This window comes from Leopardus geoffroyi, chromosome X (assembly GCF_018350155.1).
Source record: "Leopardus geoffroyi isolate Oge1 chromosome X, O.geoffroyi_Oge1_pat1.0, whole genome shotgun sequence".
Taxonomy (NCBI): Eukaryota; Metazoa; Chordata; class Mammalia; order Carnivora; family Felidae; genus Leopardus; species Leopardus geoffroyi.
The window spans coordinates 126,436,321-126,459,203 of NC_059343.1; the positions used below are offsets into that span (position 1 = coordinate 126,436,321).

At 41.3% G+C, this 22,883-nt stretch overlaps 1 protein-coding gene across 2 annotated transcripts; it reads right to left on the reverse strand.

Annotated features, from left to right (window-relative positions):
* Positions 1-6,080: 6,080 nt before the first annotated feature.
* On the reverse strand, positions 6,081-11,469 carry LOC123595407 (PWWP domain-containing DNA repair factor 3B-like). Of its 2 annotated transcripts, none has more exons than XM_045473155.1 (2): positions 10,982-11,469; positions 6,081-10,245 (listed from the first exon to the last, which is right to left on the reverse strand). In XM_045473155.1, exon 2 carries the CDS (start codon positions 10,040-10,042, stop codon positions 7,574-7,576), a length of 2,469 nt encoding a protein of 822 aa, XP_045329111.1. In that variant the 5' UTR covers positions 10,043-10,245; positions 10,982-11,469; the 3' UTR covers positions 6,081-7,573. The 2 variants fall into 2 exon arrangements, with proteins under 2 accessions (XP_045329111.1, XP_045329112.1); XM_045473156.1 differs by lacking the exon at positions 10,982-11,469 and adding an exon at positions 10,537-10,848.
* Positions 11,470-22,883: the final 11,414 nt, after the last annotated feature.

Consider the following 22,883-nt stretch of genomic DNA (forward strand, 5'->3'; position numbering starts at 1 on the left):
CCATGCTACAGGTTGTCTTCTCCCTCTTTTGAAAGTGTCCTTTCATGCTAAAATTTTTATTAAGTCCAATTAATGCAGTTTTTCTTTTGTTGCTTGTACATTTGTTGCTATATCTAAGAAAATATTGCCAAACCCAAGATCATGAAGATTTACCCCTGTGTTTTCTTTAAAGAGCTTTATAGTTCTAGCTATATTTAGGTCTTTGATCCATTTTGAGTGGATCTTTGTGTTCGTTGTGAGAAGAGGGTCTACCATCCTTCTTTTTGCATGTGGGTACCCAGTTGTTCCAGCACCATTTGTTGAAAGGACTGTTCTTTTCCCACTGGATGGTCTTGGCACCTTTGTTGAATATCAATGGCCATATGTGTATGTGTTTGTTTTTGGACCCTCAATTCTATAGTCTACTGGTCTAAATGTCTAGACTTGTGACAGTACACACTATCTTTTTAAAAAAATATTTATTTAAATTCAAGTTAGTTAACATACAATGTAGTATTGGTTTCAGGAGTAGAACCCAGTGATTCATCACTTATTTATACCACCCAGTGCTCATCCCAACAAGTGCCCTCCTTAATACCCATCACCCATTTAGCCATCTCCCTACCCACCTCCCCTCCGACAACTCTCAGTTTGTTTTCTTTCAGAGTCTCTTATGGTTTGACTCCCTTTCTGTTTTTATCTTATTTTTGCTTACCTCCCCCTATGTTCATCTGTTGTGTTTCTTAAATTACACATATGAGTGAAATCATATAAAGAATATGTATATTCTCTCTCTCTCTCTCTCTCTCTCTATATATATATATATATATATATATATATATATATATATATTCTTTAAATTAACATCCCAGGAAACAACAGATGCTGGAAGGATGTGGGGAAAGGGGAACCCTCTTACACTGTTGGTGGGAATTCAAACTGGTGCAGTCACTCTGGAAAACAGTACGGAGGTTCCTCAAAAAATTAAAAGTAGAACTACCCTATGACCCAGAAATTCCACTACTAAGTATTCATCCAAAAGATATAAAAATGCTGATTCGAAGGGGGCACATGGACCCCAATGTTTATAGCAGTGCTATCCACAATAGCCAAATTATGGAAAGAGCCCAAATGTCCACGCTGTCTTAATTACCATAACTTTGTACTCAGTTTTTTGTTTTCAAGTTTGTTTTGGTGTTGGAGTCCCTTACAATTCTATATGAATTTGAGGATCACATCTCCATTTCTACAAATAGGGCATTGGGATTTTGATAGGGATCACACTGACACTGCAGACGAATTTGGAGAGTGTTGCCATCTTAACAATATTACATCTTCCTGCCCATGAACCTAGGGTGTCTTTTCATTTATTTAGGTTCTCTTTAACTTCTTTCAACAATGTCTTGTTGTTTTCAGCATACAAGTCTTGCATCTCCTCAACTAACTTTACTCCCAAGTATTTTATTCTTTTTAATGCTATTGTAAATGGAAATGGAATTATTCTCTTAGTTTCCTCTTTAGACTGTTCATTGCAAGTATATGGACACACAACTGGATTTTGTGTACTGATTTTGTATTCTGGAACTTTTGTAATAGATTTCTTAGGATTTTTAAATAGATAAGATTCTGTGATCTGCAAATAGAGTTAGGTTTATTTATTCTTTTATTTTATTAAAAAATTTAATGTTTTATTTTATTTTTGAGAGAGAGAGAGAAAGAGAGAGAGAGCAGGGGGAGGGGCAGACAGAATCCGAAACAGGCTCCAGGCTCTGAGTTGTCAGCACAGAGCCTGATGTGGGGCTCAAACCCACAAACCGTGAGATCATGACCTGAGCCAAAGTCAGATGCTTAACCGACTGAGCCACCCAGGTGCCCTTAGGTTTATTTCTTCCTTTCCACATTTGATGCCTTTTATTTCTTTTCCTTTCCCAATCGCTCCGGCTAAAACTTTCAGTACAGTGTTAAATAGAAGTGGCAGGAGTGAACATTTTGTCTTGTTTGTGGTCTTAGGGGGACACTTTCATTCTTTTACCATGGAGTGTGATATTAGCTGTGGGCTTTTCATAAATGCCCATTTTCAAGTTGGGGAAATTCCCTTATTTTTAATTTTTTAAATGTTTATTTATTTTTGAGGGAGAGAGCGTGAGCAGGGGAGCGTCAGAGAAAGAGAGGACAGAGGATCCAAAGCAGGCTCTGCGCTGACAGTAGTGAGCCCAATGCGGGGCTCGAACTCACAAACTGTGAGATCATGACCTGAGCCGAAGTCGGATGCTCAACTGACTGAGCTCAACCCAGGTGCCCCAGGGAAATTCCCTTCTAATTCTAGTTTTCTGAGTGCTTTTTACCATGAAAGAGTATTGGATTTTGTCACATGCATTTCCTGCATCATTTTGTGATAATCATGTGGTTTGTTCCCTTCATTTTATTAGTGTGGTGTGTTATATTGTTTTTCATATGTTGAACCACCCTTTACATTCCTGGGATAAATCCCACTTTACGATGATGTATAATCCTTTTAATTAAAATTCTTCTAATTAAGGAAACTGCTGTTTTGTCTGCTAGTATATTTTTTGGTGTTTTTGCACTTATATTGTTAAAGGATATTGGTCTGCACTTTTCTTGTGGTGTCCTAGTCTCACGTTGCTATCAGGGTAATGTTGGCCTCATAAAATGAGTTAGGAAGCTTCCTCCCTCTCTTCTATTCTTTGGGAAGCGTTTGACAAGGATTTGTAGTCCTTCTTTAGCATTTGGTAGAATTCACCAGTGAGGCCACCAGGTCCTGAGCTTTTCTTTGTTCTGAGGTTTTTGATAATAGATTCAATTTCTTTACTTTTTCATAGGTGTATTGAGAATTTCTATTTCTTCATCAGTCAGTTTTGCCAGTTGTGTTTCCAGGAAATTGTCCATTTCATGTAACTTATTTAAATTTGGTGCCATCTTTCATAGAATTCACTTATAATCTTTTTTTTTTTTTTAATCTCTGTAAGGCTGATAGTAATGTTCCCAATTTTATGTCTTTTTTTTTCTTGTTTTTCCCAAGGTTTATCGAGATTTAATTTACAAAAGTTGTATACATATAAGGTATACAACTTGATGATTTAATATACTTACACATTAAAATAATCACTACATTTAAGCTGGTTAACCTATCCACCAATGCACATAGTTACTTTTTTTTTTTCTTTTGCTTGTGAGTAATCTGAGTCTTCTCACTTTTCTTAGTACAAAATTAGTATTTCTTTTATTTTCTTATATGGTAGGGAGATAGCAGCTTTGTAGGCTTCCATGTGTGCCTTTCCATATAATGTCACTTGTGCTAATATGAAGATTCTGTCACCTACCAAGCACATTATTGCCAACTATATACTGAGAGTCTGGAGGAAAAAAAAAAAAAAAACCCTGGGTGGACCCACAGAACCGTTGGATGTCCTGTCAGAGAGAAATGAGACAGAAGTCCACTATTGCCTAGACTTCATAAGTCCCTTTATAAGCAGAGAATTCATATTCAATATTCTTTTTTTTTTTTTTAATGCAGGTATCCTCCTTACCACAGTGCACAATTACCTTGGTAAAATAGATAAGGGTTTTTTAGGAAAGGCTTGGCTGGGTTTTTCCACCACTTCACTCAGAGGGCTCTGTCTGGGCCTGGGGGATGACTTAGACCTGGATACTTGGTGGGAGACTACAGTTTTCCACTACAGCTGCTAACATCAGCTTTCTGCTTGCCAGCTCTCATTTTGTTTATTTTTTGTTTTCCTTATAAAAAGCAAATAACAACTCAGCTAGCTGTACACACATCTAGATCCTGGAACACTACTGTCTATAACATTGCCACAAATTCTGGTCAGTCAGATGAGACTGACCCCCACCTTGGCCTTGCTGCCCAGTAGGGTAATGATGCTCACCCTGTCCATGATAGTTTTGTGCCACCATCGGGACCCTGCCTTTTTTTTTTTTTTTCAACGTTTATTTATTTTTGGGACAGAGAGAGACAGAGCATGAATGGGGGAGGGGCAGAGAGAGAGGGAGACACAGAATCGGAAACAGGCTCCAGGCTCCGAGCCATCAGCCCAGAGCCTGACGCGGGGCTCGAACTCACGGACCGCGAGATCGTGACCTGGCTGAAGTCGGACGCTTAACCGACTGCGCCACCCAGGCGCCCCAAAGGACCCTGCCTTTTGAGAATCTTGTCTTCTCCATTGATTGCCAATTCCATGCCAGCATTGCTTGCTTCCAACAATGGTCTGCAGAGGAGAGTCAGCACTGAGTTTCTCGAAGATGCCAGTGCCACTTCACCAGCACGTTCCTTATTTGAGCAGTGACTTCTCTGCCCTCCAAAGAAACAGAGGCTGGAGGTAGGACATCTGATCTCACGTTACAAATCACAGCTAAAAACCTTCCGCCCTGGACCTTCTCGCCAATTCCTCAATTTTCCAATATTTCCATGCCATTTACTGTAGACTGTTGTTGTCCAAGCTTATATAACATGCATATTAGGCTGCTGGGTTGGCCCCTTTAAGGACATCAAACCCTGAGTCACATCTCTGTGCTCCCACGTTATTAGGTTCTCCCCCATATTGACTTATATTCTGTCCCCTGACTTGCAGGCTCAATATTCTCAAAATCCATTGGCACATATATTATCTCACTTCATGCAAGTAGACATGAGCCACGTCCTACAGTTTTTCTGAATGTAAGGCATTTCCCATCCAAACAAAACTTTATTTTGTTTTCCTGTGCTGTGATCTTACCTAGTCTTACCTGCCCTTGTTATTAGTCCGATAGCAATGAAAGTTAGCAGAGATTAATGTTGAATAAGAGAAGCAACATCTGTTCAGGCAGCTGCCCTAGATGAGGTCTTTGCAGGCTCTCCAGGAGTGAGGCAGCTTCTCTCCAGTAGCAAACATTAGGGAGTTGATAATGCCCAGGTGAGGTTTCAGGAGGATTCTGGGTATTCAGTGTTCTCCTGCTGGTCACTATAGCGTGTCTCGGGGTTCCACTTTTTCTTTGTCAGATTCATACATAAATATGGAAACCTGTAAATTCTGTGCATGCCATCTCCATGCAGCTCTGCCAACCAACAGTTAGGATCAGGACCTGATATTCCACCATCTGCCTTATGACTAGAGGAGAGGAGGTCTCCTTAATCCAGTAGATTAGGGTGGGTGACAGATTGGGCTATCCCGTCAGACACACACACCCATGATAGAGAACCAGTTTAGGGCAATCTTAGAGCCACCTTAACAACTACAACTGTTCAAGCTGTAAGGTATCTCACAGTCTACACAGCCAGCCCCCAATCCAGCTGCATACCCCAAATGTGATCCTGGAGGAGAATAGATGTATGTCCTAGGCATGTCTTTCTTCTTCAGTGACTGCCTCTGGCATCAATGACACCCCAGGAGGGACCAGGTCCTTTCCCGTCATCCCCAACCAAGAGACACCCACGATCTCACAAGTATGGGAAAATCTGGGGTTCTGGTTTCACTTATAGGTCATCATTCCATGATGCCAATCTTCTTTCTGTGGCACCTGAAATTTATCCTCAGAGCGGTCTTAAACCACATCTTACTCTACTGACTCACAATGCTATGAATCAATGGACAGCTCAGTGAATGAATGAATGAATGAATGAATGAATGAGGTAGTGAAGAAAATATTAGAATGTAGAGCCAAATATGGCTATATGAGAAAGCTGAAGTTGAGTGACACATTTGACTCAGCGACATGATGTTTATAGAGGAACTAACGTGTGTTGTTCCAGTGCACAAGGTCCACACAGAGTGTGGAGATGGTGTGTTTCCAAGTACTTTCCAGGACCATGAGAACGTCATGTGGACGAGCTCATGCAGAATGCCTCAGGAGTCATTGGTGACTCTCAGGCAGAGTCCCAAAAGGTTCTGTTGGGCCTGAAGCTTACACCATTTGGAAGGTTCTCTTCTAAAATTATGAAAACAAGTACAAAAGTGAATATTTAGGATTAGAAGAAAATTTATAATGAACCATAAAGGTGACAACTAAATTACTAAAATTCCAAAATATTATGTGTCTATCTATCTATCATCTATTCATCTATCTATATAAATATGATGAAGCAAAAGTTCAAGGTGAAAGATACAGTGGTTTTATCGTGAATCAAAACAGCTAGCTCTTGAAAATTTTACACACACACAAATCACACGGCCATGTGGACACATAACATGGGCCTGTGAGTGACAGTTGACTCTCTCTGAGAATAAAAATGCACTCAGGTGTATATTAAACCTTTAGTGTTTATTTTCACAACAAGTTTTAAAAGTAAACTAGCTTTCCCAACATTTTTTGTCTGAAAAAACTCTCGTTTCAAGTAGGATAACAATTCACGGGCTTCAGAATTTATCTTTTAGTTACATATGTCTCATTGTATTCTGACAACAGCCATATTTAGCCAAACGGATACTTTTCTGTAGCCCATTTCCAAGTTCCCAGATCCCGGTCCATCTATTGCTCAAGCAGCCTGGAATGACTTTCCAGCCTGCATAACAGTTGGAACCTGTCAGGGCTAGTCAATGAATAAGTCAAAAGAGAAAGCTTGCTTAGCTTCAGACAAACGACTGCATTTTAGGGCACACAGGTCCAGAGCAAAATGCGAGCTTTCCTACAATTTGTGCCAATCAGACAGGCTCTTAGCAGTGAGCCTGGACTCCTAGGTCTAAAATAGGTAAACGGTGTGTACGATTAGTCTAGTTGTCATCCACATGGGGATAAAGCAGTATACGCAAAGGATCCAGTCAGTTAAGAAGACAGCCAGGAGCCTGTCTGTTTTAAGGAAACCATTCAGCCATTGAACAAGAGCTACTTCCGTAAGTGGAATCTCAGGGAAATGTAGAGTTTTAACAATCTTTCACAGGCTGGCAAAATGTTTACTGCACGTTGAGATTTCATTCACCCACGTGTGGACTACGTGCAAATGATCCATTAACTTTGGATTCCAGACTGCTTTTGCAAGAACCATTTGAAGGTAGTGATAATATATAGAAAACATCTCTGTCATTGGTTTCAGCTCTCAGGGCTATTTTTCCCAAACAAACAAGCGTGGCAGAAAAAATTCAGGAATTATCTTAAGAAGGAACCCAATCATTTATACTCAGGTGTCACAAAAGGAATGAGAGATTGCAGATTGTTTCTGTAAGAGTCTATCTTGGATTTTAAAAATGATCGTTGCTTAATGTTTGATACCAGTGCTCTTTCATGTAATAAAATAATGTGTGTGTGCTATATTAAAATATGAAGTACGGTTAAAAGCCATGTTAGGAAAACATCTGGACAGTTACACATCCAAGCAAGTAGAGGGAAGCACAACTGTTTGCAATATTTTAACAAATTAATTTGTGAGGCATTTGGGTACTAGAAAAGATGATGACTGTGCTACCCACAAGTGCTAGAGATGGATCCAAAATGAATCCAGCGTATTCCCAAGGTCTCAAATTTCCAGAACATATTTACATGCCATAGAGAGTGGAACGATCACACATTTCATACAGACAGGGTGATGAGAGGTCTTCCTGCTAAAGTGTGGGTACAGGGGGAGTTAACTAGTCTTGCTCCTTGTTGCTTATCTCTTTCTTATTTTCTTTAGGATATTTTTATCAAATAGCTCTTTTTCCCGGTAATGCACAGGTGGCCCCTGTAGGTACTTTTTTTCTGCCTCCTTGTAATCCAATCCATCAAGTGCAGCAATTGAACAAATGATTGCTTCTGGCAGAAGAACTTCCAGAACAAAACTCACTTTGTCATCCCTTACCAGATTCAGCGTTTTCTTGTCTATTTGTTTGTAGATTTCGTGTAAATGTCTTACCACCACATCCAACTGGTCTTCGTCCTCCAGGTATGTTTCAACGCAGATCACGTACCTGCTCGAATTCCTAAATGATACCAGCCACCTGGACTGTTTCCTGCCTTGGACAATGTCCAGAAGATGGTGATCGGCCCCCTTTGTTTTCACAATGAAGTCCACTAGCTTCTGGTTGGCTCGGTCCCGAGCAGCCTTCATCCGGTCAGGGAGAATTTTCTTGCAGGGCCTCTTCCCGTCCAGGGAGGTCTCCTCCTCAAAATCTTCCAGGTCGGCATAATTCACCTTTGGGAAATCAATCTCCAGATCCCTGTCTTGGATGGCTTTCCTAATTGGGTAACTGATGTCAGCAGCATAATAGTCCAGGAAACTGCCTGCAAAAGAACCTCGCCTGAGCCTTTCTCTGTAGTGGGCAATCAGGGAGAAGCACCAGTTCACACTTTGCTCGTACAATTTCCTGGCTCTCTTTATTAGTTTTTCTTTCTCTTTACAATCCAGGTGCTTTAATCTTCGAAGAGGAACTCGAATGCCACTCATTTCACAGTGCATGTTTGCCTCAACCAAAAGCACCCTTGCAGTCTGCTCTGTTTGGCTGACACTCTTTACTACTGCAGGCCAAAATGGGTGATTCTGAAATTTGAACCAGACCATCATTCCTCCTTCAATGGGACAAGGCTCTTGTGGAAAATCCATGCTTGCCACTTGTCCCATTTCTTTGTTGGCATTCTTTTTAATAGTGGTGGTGGGGTTAATAGCCTTTGAGTTGACTGAAGGTTGAAGTTCTTGCAGCCCTTTCTCAAACTCTGTCACCTGCAGCTTCCTTTTTCTATTTGCCAGACCGAGTGAATAACACCGCCTCTGTTTAGGGGCACTGGAGGATGCTGCTGCACCTTCCAAGCCTGGCTTCCAGGCAACCTCTCCATGGTCCTCAACATTCCCCGAGAAGGCAGAGCTTTCACAGGAGACAGCCAGGGTCCTTGGGTAGGTGTCATGTGCCTCTTCTTTGTGAGCTTTGGGCAAAGTGAGGTTGAAGCTTGGTGACAAAGGTGGAAGGACGCCTCCATCTTTAGCACTTGTACCCTTCTCTTTGACTGTGCGATGCAAAGACATACCTCTTGATGTGTCCCTATTTCCTTTCCCTCCTGTCTTATGATCATCTTCTGAAAGTGATGGGAGCTTTGAGGACACACTGCCGCTTCGCGAGGACTTTGCTCGCCTTTCCTTTAGAGTACGCGTGACCGTTGTGTGTGTGTGTGGTCGGCCTCCTGTCTTATGATCATCTTCTGAAAGTGATGGGAACTTTGAGCACACGCTGCAGCTTCGCGAGGACTTTGCTCGCCTTTCCCTTAGAGTGCGCGTGACCGTTGTGTGTGTGTGTGGTCGGCCTCCTGTCTTATGATCATCTTCTGAAAGTGATGGGAACTTTGAGCACACGCTGCAGCTTCGCGAGGACTTTGCTCGCCTTTCCCTTAGAGTGCGCGTGACCGTTGTGTGTGTGTGTGGTCGGCCTCCTGTCTTATGATCATCTTCCGAAAGTGATGGGAACTTTGAGCACATGCTGCAGCTTCGCGAGGACTTTGCTCGCCTTTCCCTTAGAGTACGCGTGACCGTTGTGTGTGTGTGTGGTCGGCCTCCTGTCTTATGATCATCTTCCGAAAGTGATGGGAACTTTGAGCACATGCTGCAGCTTCGCGAGGACTTTGCTCGCCTTTCCCTTAGTGTATGCGTGATGGTTGTGTGCGCCTGTGATGGGCCACTGTCTGGGGCGTTTTTATTCTGTGAACACACCAGCAGCGATTTGAGGTTTTTTCTTTTCCTAAGACTCCTCAGTAAGGTACCTTTAGGCTTCCGGTACTTTTTACGAGCTTGCATTTGTGGTCTCCTTTGAGATGGTGTAGTGGTCTCTAGACCATCTGATGCTCTTGCTGGACCAAAATTTGCTCTCTTATTCAGGATCTCCAGTGCCACTTTAAGAGCATTTCTGTAGGCCACTTTCTGTCCTGGTGGAACACTGGCCTTTGACTGGGCCACTAGCAAGGATTCAATTTGAGACTCATTTAGGAGCTTTATGTCTGTTCTTTTCACTTTAATTTTTTTACCTACTGAGAGTATTTGAACTTCTAGAGAAAGTGGTCTTTTCCTCATATATTTTGGTGAGATCCCAGATCTGGACAAAGCCTTTGCTGGCCAAATGTGGCCTTTCCAATTGCATAGGATATACTCAGCAGCCATTATGATTTGAGTTTCCTGTCAAGACGGAATTAATAGAGGTTGAAGGGTCTGGCCGTGGCAGGTGTTCCCTAAAGCAATGTTCTTCACCACACCTTTTGGCCTAGGACCACAAAGGGTTTACACCTTACGTGGCCTGTCTTTCTTCACCTGAATCTCCCAGGGTCGCTGGAGCCTGTGTTTTGAACGGACTATATTGGAGAGTACTGGAATGTGGAAAAGGAAAAGAAGAAAAGTATTAGAAAAAATACTCCTTTTGTGTGAAATTAGAACAATGTTGGTCAATGAGAATTGATAAGAGGTAAAGCAAAGAAATAGAGTGTGTATCAGACGGGGTGGGGGGGGGGGCTAAAATACACGGCAAGTATCAGGGAAAAATACAGAAGATACCAGAGGAGTTTTATAACTTGCCAAACCCAACTTCTTGCCCTGCTTGTTATGACTGCATATTAAAGAGCATCTGTGTGGGGAGGTGGGTGTCATTTTCTAGATCTCACCTGTGGTATTGGACATCCTGTGCCTTTTGTGCTCCCCCGGGTTCATTCTGGGGGAATGTTACAGTTTTTATTTTCTGGGGTGCTGGTGCCACCCTGTGTACCCAGGGAAGCCAGGGGTGATCTCCAGCCTACAGACACTGAATGTCAGCATAATGTTGTGTTCAAGAGCACGAGCCTAGAATCCAGAGGTTCACAAAGATCATCATGGTGGTTACTGGTACCATCTTCATAAGAGTTGCTGCAGGCGTGGGCCATTGGCTGTGACCTGCACTTTTTCATTTCTCTATGGTGGTTTAAAAGGCTTCCCCCCACCCCACCCTCCCCACACCAAGCACTTAATTTGTGTAAAGAAGTGGCTGTAGAGTGAGGAGCAAAGTAAACCACACTCCAGATTCAACATGAGATGACTGCAAATGGGATGTTTAGTAAAATGGGAACGTCTTACTGAATGCCACGTAAATCCTGGGAGGTGTGGTTCTGTGAGCTGCATCTGTTGATTCCAACTGCGTGTCCAGCAGACCCTTTATTCTGCTGTGTGCTTCTGAGGTGCGCTGTCCTTCCAGGGATCAAATGACGTCAAATGTAGATAGATACCCAGGACGTATGCACCTCTAACGTCAATCTAGAAAATCAGAAAAGCAGACGGGAAGTTAAGCCAATGAAACGGGGATGGATTCATCATTTTCCCTTCCCCAGCTCTGGAGTGCAGGCCATTCTGAAACAGAAATGTTAGTTAAATCTCACTTATAATGTAGACATGTCTATTTTCTTCCTTCTTTTGCATTTCAAATACATCTCCACGTGAAGCTACTTAGTTTATCCTAGTCCTCCTATTTCAGAACAGTGGGAAGTACTGCTTTCATACTTTCAGTACAGCCTTTGTCTGTCTTGGACACACAGATTTAATGATAGTAGTGGCTTGTGTCTGTGTGTGTGTGTAACAAAAACAGAGTCTATAAAGTAAGTGTGTTTTTGGTGTTTCTGAAGTAACGCTAAATGCATTAGTGGAGAACATAAAACGTGTAGAGAGATATATACAGGAGGCAATACATTATAGATGCTTACTCTCAATATGATGGTGTATGGGCTTCTCACACATTTCCTATGCATCCATATACACATGCCTGTGTGCATATTACCTAGGACTATATTTCTTCACTCAAGAGCATATTTGATCACTGTTTCATGTGAATGCTGATTTTTCACATAACTTTTGTGAGTCTCTTTACAATGTGGTTTTCCCCTGACATTTAAAAACTTTATTTAAATACATTTCAAACACTCAGATGTGTGTAATGCAGAAAATGCAATTGTTCTCTCAATCCCTCCCCCCCAGAAATTCCCTGTTCATGGGTTCCGCTTTTCTGTATACACTGTACAAATATGTATAGTAATTCATTTATAGATTTTAGCTCATCCATTATCAGTTTCAAATGATACGTTTCATAATACAAAATATTATTTCCCTAAGAAATGTGTGTATGCACAACTTTCTTCACACATACTCATAGATATAATATGAAATGTATGACTAACTATACATACTTGGGGCATAGTCCGCACACACTTTTTCTTGCCAGACTGTACGATCATGCAGGTATTGTGTCCTCTGCTTTAGAGAACTCAGCGTACTGGCTCTCAGAACACAAGTGTCACGTGAGGACACAGAACAAAAGGGAGAAGGAAAAACAGGTGACTCAGCCACTGCAATCTCCCTGCAGCAGGACCTGCCAGCCTGTCACACAAAACAGGAGGGCCTGAGTCACCTCAGCCCCAACCAGATAGCTACCGACCCCCAAGACACACATACACACACTTACGCAATACACTCACAGATATGTACACACACTCAGAGCAACGATGTTAGTGACCCAAGATGCCTGATATTGATGCATATAATCCATGCTTTCTGCTCTACACATGCAAGCAAATGTTTCTGCTTCCAGTGTAAATGTTGTTTTCAGCTCCTTATTTTGAAAATACACGTGGGAGAAAAACAACAAACAAACAAACAAATAAGCAAACAAAGTTAGAGAGGGAGGGAGCCAAAACATAAGAGACTCTTAAAAACTGAGAACAAACTGAAGGTTGATGAGGGGTGGCAGGGAGGGGAGGGCGGGTGATGGGTATTGAGGAGGGCACCTGTTGGGATGAGCACTGGGTGTTGTATGGAAACCAATTTGACAATAAATTTCGTATTTAAAAAAAAAATGAAAATACACGTGGAAAATCTAAAATGCTGTTTACAATTATAAAGTAGAAAAAATGTTAAGCATCAGTAATCTGATCACCTAGGAGGAATGCTAACTGCAAATATGTGAGTCCACAGACTCTATTTGTACATATTTAAATTTTTTTTTCAGCGTTTATTTATTTTTGGGACAGAGAGAGACAGAGCATGAACGGGGGAGGGGCAGAGAGAGAGGGAGACACAGAATCGGAAACAGGCTCCAGGCTCTGAGCCATCAGCCCAGAGCCCGACACGGGGCTCGAACTCACGGACTGCGAGATCGTGACCTGGCTGAAGTCGGACGCTTAACCGACTGCGCCACCCAGGCGCCCCAGTATTTGTACATATTTTATATAAGATACTAAAAAGGGTTTTAAAAACCGTACCACCGGGGCACCTGGGTGGCTCATTCAGGTAAGCATCTGACCTTGGCTCAGGTTATGATCTCACGGTTCGTGAGTTCAAGCCCTGCATCAGGCTCTGTGCTGACTGTGCAGAGCCTGCTTGGGGTTCTCTCTCCCTCTCTCTCTGCCCTTCCACTGTTTGTGCGCTCTCTCTCTCTCTCTCTCTCTCCCTCCCTCCCTCTCTCTCAAAATGAATAAATAAGCTTAGAACAAAACCCATACCACCTATTTGAATACTCTCTCATATGCACATTTGTGTATATCTATTATAAAAGTATGAAACACTTCGATGGAGTAACTTTCACCAGACAACCAAAACAGCAATTACGGTTGTTTTTCCAATTACTAAAGCAATGCATCTTTGAGAGAGGCAATCAGAAGGGAAGGGTGTAAAATGAAAATATTAAATCCTAAGTGGCCTTCTCACCATATGCTTTGGCCCATTGTCCAAATATCTTCCATGAAGGGTCGGTACCTAATCTTGCAGAGGGTTTTCTTTTTCTTTTTCATACTAACAGAAACTCAGCTCTCTTCTTTCCCTCTAAAGATGTATACAGGTGGGTGCATAGACAGACATGATAGAAAGAGATAATAATATTTAAGTGTTGATCCTCTTTTTGCACACCAGGGGCAATGAATTAAAATAGACTCTTGGGGTGTCTGGGTGGCTCAGTCAATTAGGCGTCCAACTTCAGCTCAGGTCATGATCTCACAATTCATGAGTTCGAGCCCTGCATCGGGCTCTGTGCTGACAGCTCGGAGCCTGGAGCCTGCTTTGGATTCTGTGTCTCCCTCTCTCTTTGTTCCTCCCCTGCTCGCACTCTTGTCTCTCTCTGTTCTCTCTCTCTCTCTCTCTCTCTCTCTCTCTCTCTCTCTCTCAAAAATAAACAAAAATTAAAAAAATTAAAAAAATTAGAATCTTGAATGACACGAAAGTAACTTTCCAAGTGACCCCCAATCCTCAGAGACCTTGAATATGAAAATGCATCCAGAATTTTAGTTTACTATGATCTATCAAACGTGCTTGCCCAGTAAAATCACATAGAATAAGACAGAAGTGGAATGGTATAAATAGCAACTCCACAATCTATAACTTCACAGTCAATTCCAGACCATCAAGAAGTAGAGCCTTCAGATGGACCAGCTTCAATTTTTAAGTCCTGGTATACCTTTTGTTCTATTCCATTTGCTCTTTGGTTATGGAATGAAAGAGCCTGATGGCAGTATTTATTTATCCAATCAACGGCCATGAGTTTTAGAATTGTTTTGGAAGCTTTATTCTTTAACTCCTTTCCCCAGGGAGGGCTGTAATCACTTCACTTCCAAAGAAAAAGGAAAAGAAAACAACCCTCTGGAGGTGTTGTCTCAAAATGAGGGCACTTTCCTTGCTATGACTGCCCCCATCCCACTCCCCAGATGCAGGAATTCTCTCATATTTACCCCAATGCCCCATCCCTACAATTACTGCCTATTTGTTGGAGCTTCTTTCAAGCTGTAGGTTTTGTGAGTTTAAACTGTCCCCCAAATATGTATTTCCTTAAATGGATGAGTTGGCAGTTCCCCTTTTTTATTATAAAGGCACATTTTATGTCATTTCAGTTATAAAAGAAAATACATTCTTGCCTATTTTTGCACCTTTCCAGTGCCAGATGAATTCAGCATGAACTTTCACATGCAAGAGTTGTTAAGCTTTCATTGGGTTTGAATTCTATTTGTAGGACAACTGAGTGGGATCTTGAAACCTTTCCCTTATGTTGTTCACTAGTTTCATAAATTCATAGAGGTCATGCCTACTTGGAAACGTGAGCCATTTTTGTACAAACATTTAAATGGCAAATGTTACAAACTGAAAAATCATGAACTGCCCTCAGTCGTCTCAAAGAAGTGAAAAAAATTAGGCTTGTTTCTCACCTACAAATGATCAGCTATGACACTAAATAGACATACACCTTCAAATCGCTGAGGTCTGCCTCCCAATTTTTCATTAACAAAGAAGGACCAACAGCGCCTAGTCTTGCAGACACACATCTTCAAGAGCTATCTACTCACAGAAGGAGAAGCAAGAGCACTTGAGCAAAGAACTATACAAAGTTCAGGGTTTCCCTCAGGGCCTTGTTTTAAGACTAAAGAGACTTCTCTCCTATTCCTCTAGCAAACTCAGGTGGTTTCTTCCTTCCAGTAGGCTAACTTTCTTCCAAGGGTGTTCTGTTAACCCCTCGGGTCCCTATTACCTGCCACAAGGAAACCTCCACTACCCTCTATAACACCAATGAAATCATGCATGGCATTAGGGTTAAAAAAAAAAAGTCAAGGGCAGCCTCCATAATTACTAGTATCTAGGCAAGTTGATGAGGTGTATATTTCAGAACCTATCGATTGCCCTGTGTTGTGCACAAGGAGAAAAATGTGCCCTCGTTCATATGATAAGTCATTGCATCGTAATTTGTCACAACGACACTGGACATATGCCAGGTCCTTGATACCCATGGGGAAAGACTAACAAACCTATAATCTAATCTGACAAGGGCATGTGATGTATCCAACACAAAGACTGATGCACACCTTCATGTATTGACACAGGAAGAAAATTCGGACAAAAAAAATCGAACTAGAGACCAATTAAGTACAAATAATATGCTTTACATAAAGCACATATTCACATGGATAACAATGGTATATACTTTATCTTAGGACACAAAAGACATGTAAATGAAAGAGAAAAGTCTAGAATGGCAAACAGAAATGTCATGGCATGGTTCCACCGAAAACAGAAGAGGAAAAAGGATGGAAGTGGGTGGTGAGGGTAGACATCACTTTTCTTTCCTTTTTTTTTTTTTTTTTTTTTTTTTTTTTCAACGTTTATTTATTTTTGGGACAGAGAGAGACAGAGCATGAACGGGGGAGGGGCAGAGAGAGAGGGAGACACAGAATCGGAAACAGGCTCCAGGCTCTGAGCCATCAGCCCAGAGCCTGACGCGGGGCTCGAACTCACGGACTGCGAGATCGTGACCTGGCTGAAGTCGGACGCTTAACCGACTGCGCCACCCAGGCGCCCCTTTTTTTTTTTTTAAAGTAGTTTTCACCCCCAGTGTAGAGCCCAACACAGGGCTTGAACTCATCGACCCTGAGACCTGAGCTGAGATCAAGAATCGGACGCTTAACCAACTGAGCTACCCAGGCTCCCCTATATCACTTTTCAAATCATGTTTTAAAATATTACAGGGAGGACACATTTGTGTGTACATAGGTACCAAAAACCTTACTTTATAAGGACTCTAAGGAGATATGAAGTGAAATACTGGTATAAGTGAACAAAAAGAAGACAACCAAAACTGTACCATGCCGTTAGCATAGAAAACGATGAGAATATATTTGAAATGTCTTTGAGGTGTACTTTACATTGGTCAAAGGAAAAATTATTATTAAAATGTATATTTTTAACCACATAAGAGATACTGTATTGCAGTCCAAGAAGAGAGCAAAGGACTGCTGAATGTGTGAAGGAACAATCTTCCAAAATAAAGAACGATATCAGGTGGTATATTTGATGTGCCAAACTGCAAGCATAATACATTCCATCACACACACACACGAAGACACACATACAAACAGGTCTAGGCTCATCATAGTAAAAGTTCTAGAAACCAAAGGGAAAGGAAGGGCCTTAAAAACAAAGAGGGAAAAACAAACATGACTATTAAGCAATATTCTCTTATTATTTTAATTAGAGACAGCTTGATAGAATTCTTTGGAGACCAAAAAGGAAAAAAAAAAAAAGTCAAAAAGGGAGCAATGAGACAAGAGTGCCATGATAGGAAGAGTGGGCACTTGTAGTTCTAGAAAAACCAAGGGAAGATATGGTGCTTCTGAGAAGCCATGATCTGAGGAGGAGACCTCAGAGCTTGGGCTCACACTTTGTCTTTTAGACATGCTTCTTAGTTTGTGTGTGTGTATGAGCTACTCATTGTGTGATAATACTCACAATATTATCCTCTAGGTTACACAAAGTAACATTAGATCTCCCAACCCTACCCATTTCCCTCATTTACTGACTTCAAATTTTCTCTCATTTTATGCACACAATAATTTTACTATAAGTAGGTGTAAATGAGTAAACTTACATCTTAAGGGTTCATGGGACAATCGTTAAGCAGAGGCACATGATGAGAAATACTTGGGGACCTCTGCTTTCAAGTACTCAGGTAACAATTCCCTCGTGCAGTGGTGTCACCTTAGGACAGTAAAACGGGACTGAGGTATGACAGGTTATTCAATCACCCTAGCCCTTCACAAGAGGAGCTGCCATCCTCTCTTATAAAACAGGAGAGATTAGAGCTCTCAATGTCCAACTAAAGACCACACGCTGGCAATGCACACACACACACACACACACACACACACACAACTCACATTGATAGCAGACACCGACTAGTCTCGATGTTTCTACAGTTACTCCATCTCTCCAGTCTGTAAATATCCTTGTTAAATGTTTCTGTCTCCAGGAAGGAATGGCTTACCCCAGTTGTCATGGAAACCAGAATATCATCAAAATGTTCTCCCTGATGTTAGCTTTCTATGGAAACCAGGAAGTACTAATACATCCTCAGATGCAGAGCGTTGATTTCACTCTCAGTTACACCCTGACCAATCCAATGAATGAATGAATGAATGAATGAATAAAATATTAGAGACAGTACTCGATGTTCTCATGGAAAAGGCATTGAGGGCAGGGGAGTTTTCACAAAATGGATTAGAGAGGAAATAAAGTAGAAAGATAACAGCTTTACACACACATACACACACACAGACACACACACGCCCCACACTTAGGATCCAAGTCCTGTTAAGGACCTCCTTTCAACCTTCCAGGACACATGAGGCCAGGTGCATTTGTGTAGGTGGGATCCAAGGACTGTCACGCAATTTAAAATGACCCAAGAGGAGAAAACATGTGAGGATAAAGGACCTGGGCGTCAGAGGAAGGCAAACTAGAAACTCAGGTTGCAGCAGGACCAAATGACCCTGAGTCAACACTTGGACAAATGTGTATTGACAGGGTTTTCAGGACACCAGTGGTTCCTGAGAAGAGAGACAACTTCCACAAATGTCCTTGATCAAGGACATTAGGGAGGTGGAGATGAACCTCTCACATTTGGGATCTGTGCTCAGCATGTACTGCTGCAACCACACTGCCAAAGAATACTATGCTCAGAGATAGGGCTCCTGTCATCAGGGCACACAGCACATACTTCTTCTCTCATAGTCATTTATTTTAGGGGACAGAGCTGCCCTGTGGTGCAGCTTTTCCTCCTATTAATGAATTCTAGGTGATTCTTCTGTGGCCAGTCTTGGGCAGTGATGTGCTGGAAACAGGCCTTTGGGAAGGGAGAGTGCAGTTCCAATTTCCAGGGTTTTCCTACTTCCATGATGTAAATACTCCCACTATGGCCGACTTTAAGCCACCAACATGATGTCACTGAATGCTGATTTGGCGAGTGATGCCCCAAATCAGCCCTCATAAGGTGATGGATCCAGACACAGACACAGATGGCCCAGCACAGCCCTGGACCCCAGATTCTGAAGCAAGACAAAGCCCTCCCATCCCGCATGCAATCCACAAGAGAAGGGCAAGCTGGACTTTTATATAACAGTGTGCCAACTAAATAAAGGCTTTCAACATGTTCTTAGTGTAGAGGAGTGGGAGAGAGATATCAAGACACCCCCTCCCCCGGTGTAGCCTATGTAGTTTTGGGGGAGGGAAAATAGTGGGGTGCATTCATGGTCGATCTTCTCAAATCAGAGATACTTTCTGAAAGACGGATGTGGGCTTGAGTCTCAGCTCTGCCTCTCCTCAGCTGTGTGACTTTCACATTGTGCCCTAAGGTCTCTGTTCCCTAGTGTCCATTTTTGTCAAATCAGCTCATAGTGTCTCTGCTCTCAAAGGGTTGATTAAACTTTATGAAAGAACACTGGACGTCAGCAGTGCCCGGTGGTCCTTCTGGAACCCTGGTGGGGAGGGGGGTCCCTGAGAACCTGCTGGAGGGCCAGTGAGGTCTTCCTCTCCCTACTCAGTATCAGTGAATCTGGATTTCTTGGTTGCCTTCCACTGAAACAACAGACTGTAAGAGGTGAAGAGGCAGGTAAGAAAATCGAGGCCTTTCCTATTCAGGTAGGTATTGAATAGACTTGCAAAGATGTAAAACAATGCCATACTTTTAGTACTTTTGTTTGTTTGTTTTCAAAAATATAGTAATTTTTTCAAAAACCATATTTACATGTAAGCAACAATGAGCTGAATATTATTTTTAAATGAATGCATTAAGATAGACTGCTAAGGGGCGCCTGGGTGGCTCAGTCGGTTAAGCATCCAATTTCGGCTCAGGTCATGATCTCACAGTTGGTGAGTTTGAGCCCCATGTCGGGCTCTGTGCGGACAGCTCAGAGCCTGGAGCCTGCTTCAGATTCTGTGTCTCCCTCTCTCTCTGCCCTCCCCTGTGTCTCACACTCAAAAATAAAGAAACGCTTAAAAAATTTTAAAGAAGGGAAAAAAAAATAGACTGCTTAGTCTTTTTCAAAATACTTGAATATTTTATTAAAGTGGCCTCAAGAGCATTATTTTTGAAAAATTAAATCAAGTTAGTTAACATACACTGTAGCATTGGTTTTAAAAAGCATTACTTTTTCATTAAAAATTTAAAATATTTTATTGAATTGAAATTCATATATTTATTTATTTATTATTTTTTAGTTTTATTTTTAGTTTAGGTTTTTTTTTTTTTTTTTATATTTTAGTTAGTTAATATACAGGGCAATGTTTGTTTCAGAAGTAGAATTCAGTGATTCATCACTTCCATACAACACCCGGTGCTCATCGTAACAAGTGCCCTCCCTAATATCCATCACCCATCTAGCCCATCTCCCACCCACCTCTCTCCATCAACCCTCAGTTTGTTCTCTATCGTTCAGAGTCTCTTGTGGTTTGTTTCCCTTTCTTCTCTTCTGCCTCCCTTCCCATATGTTCATCTGTTTTGTTTTGTAAATTCCACATATTAGTGGAAAAATCATATGGTATTTGTCTTTCTCTGACTAACTTATTTCGCTTAGCATAATACATTCTAACTCCAACCACGTCACTGCAAACGTCAAGGTGTCATCTTTTTTTTGATGGCCAGTTAATATTCCATTGTCACATTTTAAAGTATACTATTCGATGGCATTAGGTAAATTTTCAATGTTGTGAAATCATGACCTCTATCTTCTTAACAAAACATTTTCAGAAGTTCTAAAGGAAATCTTATACCCACCTTATACCCAGCCACACCTCATTCCCACCTGCCCCTACCTCCTGGCAACCACAACTCTACTTTCTGTCTTTATGGGTTGTCTTATTTTGAATATTTCATATGAGTCGAACCACACATAGTGTGGTCTAGCTTACTTCATGTAGAATGATGATTTTAAGGTTCATCTACATTGCAACGTTCCTTTTAATGTCTGCATAATATTCTGCTTTATGGATATTCCACCTTATGTTTACCCATTCACCTGTTGATAGAGGATTGAGTTGCTTCCACTTTTGGCTGTTTTGAATAGTGTTACTATGAACATACATGCTCATGCGTTTTTGGAATGCCTGTTTTAAATGGAGGGTGGTATATACCTCTAGGAGCAGAATTGCTGAATCATATGCTAATTATATGTTTAAGCTTTTGAGGAACCACCAAGCTGTTTTCAACAGTGGCTGTGCCACTTTAAATTCCCACCAGCAGTGTGTGTATAAGGCTTCCAATTTCTCCACATTCTCAACAGCAATTTTGTTATTTTTCCCTTCCTCCTGAACCTTAGTTTTAGACACCCTAGTGGGTGTTAACAGCTATTGTTAGGTTTTGATTTCCAATTCCTAATGACTAATTATGTTGAGCATATTATCATGTGACTGATGGCCATTTGTATATCTTCCTTGGAGAAATATGTATTCAGATCCCTTTCCCATTTTTGCTGTTTGTTTGGTCATTTGGTTGGAGTTGTAAGGGTTCTTTATATACTCTGGTTACTAGACTCCCACTAGACATATAATTTGCCAATGTTCCCTCCCATCTTGTAGGATATCATTTCTGTCGATAGTGTCTTTTAATGCAAAAACATTTTCATTTTGATGAAGGCCAGCCTACCTATTTTTTGTTTGTTTGTTGCTTTTGGTCTAATATTTAAGAAATCCAAGGTCATGAAGGTTTACTCCTCTGTTTTATTCTAAGAATTTAAAAATTTTAGCTGTTATATTTAGGCTTTTTGTGTATGGTGTGACTATAGTGTCCAACTTCATTCATTTGTACATGGATGCACCATTGTCCCAGAGGCACTTGTTAAAGAGACTATCCTTACCCCATTGAATGGTCATCATCAGTCATCCCTCACCCAACACACTGGTGTGCTTACAAGCGCCAGTGAAATGCTGAGCATTATAAGGAAGAGAATTGCAAGTAAAACATAAATCATTGGCTTAGCATGAACCTGTTACTTGAAGTAGGCAGTATGAAAGTGTGATCAGACTGAATAAAATATTGAAGCTTTGCTTCCAAATCTTAGATGAAAGAAGTAAAATGTGTGATTAAAAACAGAAAAAAAAATACAGAGCTTGTGGAAAGTAAGGCAGGTACAAAAAAGCGAAATGTCAAATGGAAAGAGTATAGGGGAAGAGAGAGAGGGAGAGAGGGGAAGGGAGAAGGACAAAAGCAAATAGTATCCCCCAATTTCGAATTGCACGGTATATCGGAGTGGTGGAATAAAGTATGAATTTCATTTCCTTCATAAATTTTATATTTTCTAAAAATTATTTTACCATGAATGTTTATTGCTTTTATAATTAGAAGAAAGACTTAACAGTAGAACTGAATTTAACTAAGAGTGCCCCATATTAAATTATTTTTGGAAAGTGGCATGTTCCTTATTAACTAAGCTCTAGAAGGATAACTTGATAATTCATGAAATCCTCTTGGCATCACTGTATGAAACCAAAACGTGGTGTAATGATCTATAGATAGCAGCCATCCAATACCTGTGTTTTCATGTACTCGGATGACAATTGAAATGTATCAATTTGACTTCCCCTTAAAAGTTTAATACAGATAAGTTCAAGTTTGGTGTTGGAAAAGTCAAAAGATGTTATAACTCAATCTTGGTTATTCGTGGAGCAGATACTCCACTAATGTCCTTTGTTCCTATTTCTTTTCTGTTTTTCAGATTTTTAATAGTTTCCTAACATCCATGGACTGCATTTGCAAAACAATGACAATGGTGTTAGGAAGCCACAAGATGGAGATGTTGAGCTGCCATTGTTAATGACAGTCAGGTCCTCCTTGACAAATAACAGTGGTTCCAACTTCAGTGGGGTTGAGAGCAACCTGGAGAATTTATTTAAAATGCAGACTCCCAGGGGCGCCTGGGTGGCTCAGTCAGTTTAAGCGTCTGACTTTGGCTCAGGTCATGATCTCACAGTTCGTGGGTTCGAGCCCCGCGTCAGGCTCTGTGCTGACAGTTCAGGGCCTGGAACCTGCCTCAGATTCTGTGTCTCCTTCTCTCTCTCTGCCTCTCCCCCACTCACTCTCTCTCTCTCTCTCAAAAGTAAATAAACATAAAAAAATAAAAATAAAATAAAATGCAGATTCCCAGTGCCCACCCACATATTTGATTGGGCAGGCCTTGGATAGACCCAA

Bases quoted from the DNA above. Each gene is read 5' to 3' on its own strand.
- LOC123595407 (XM_045473155.1), bottom strand. From the start codon at position 10,042: ATGGCTGCTGAGTATATCCTATGCAATTGGAAAGGCCACATTTGGCCA.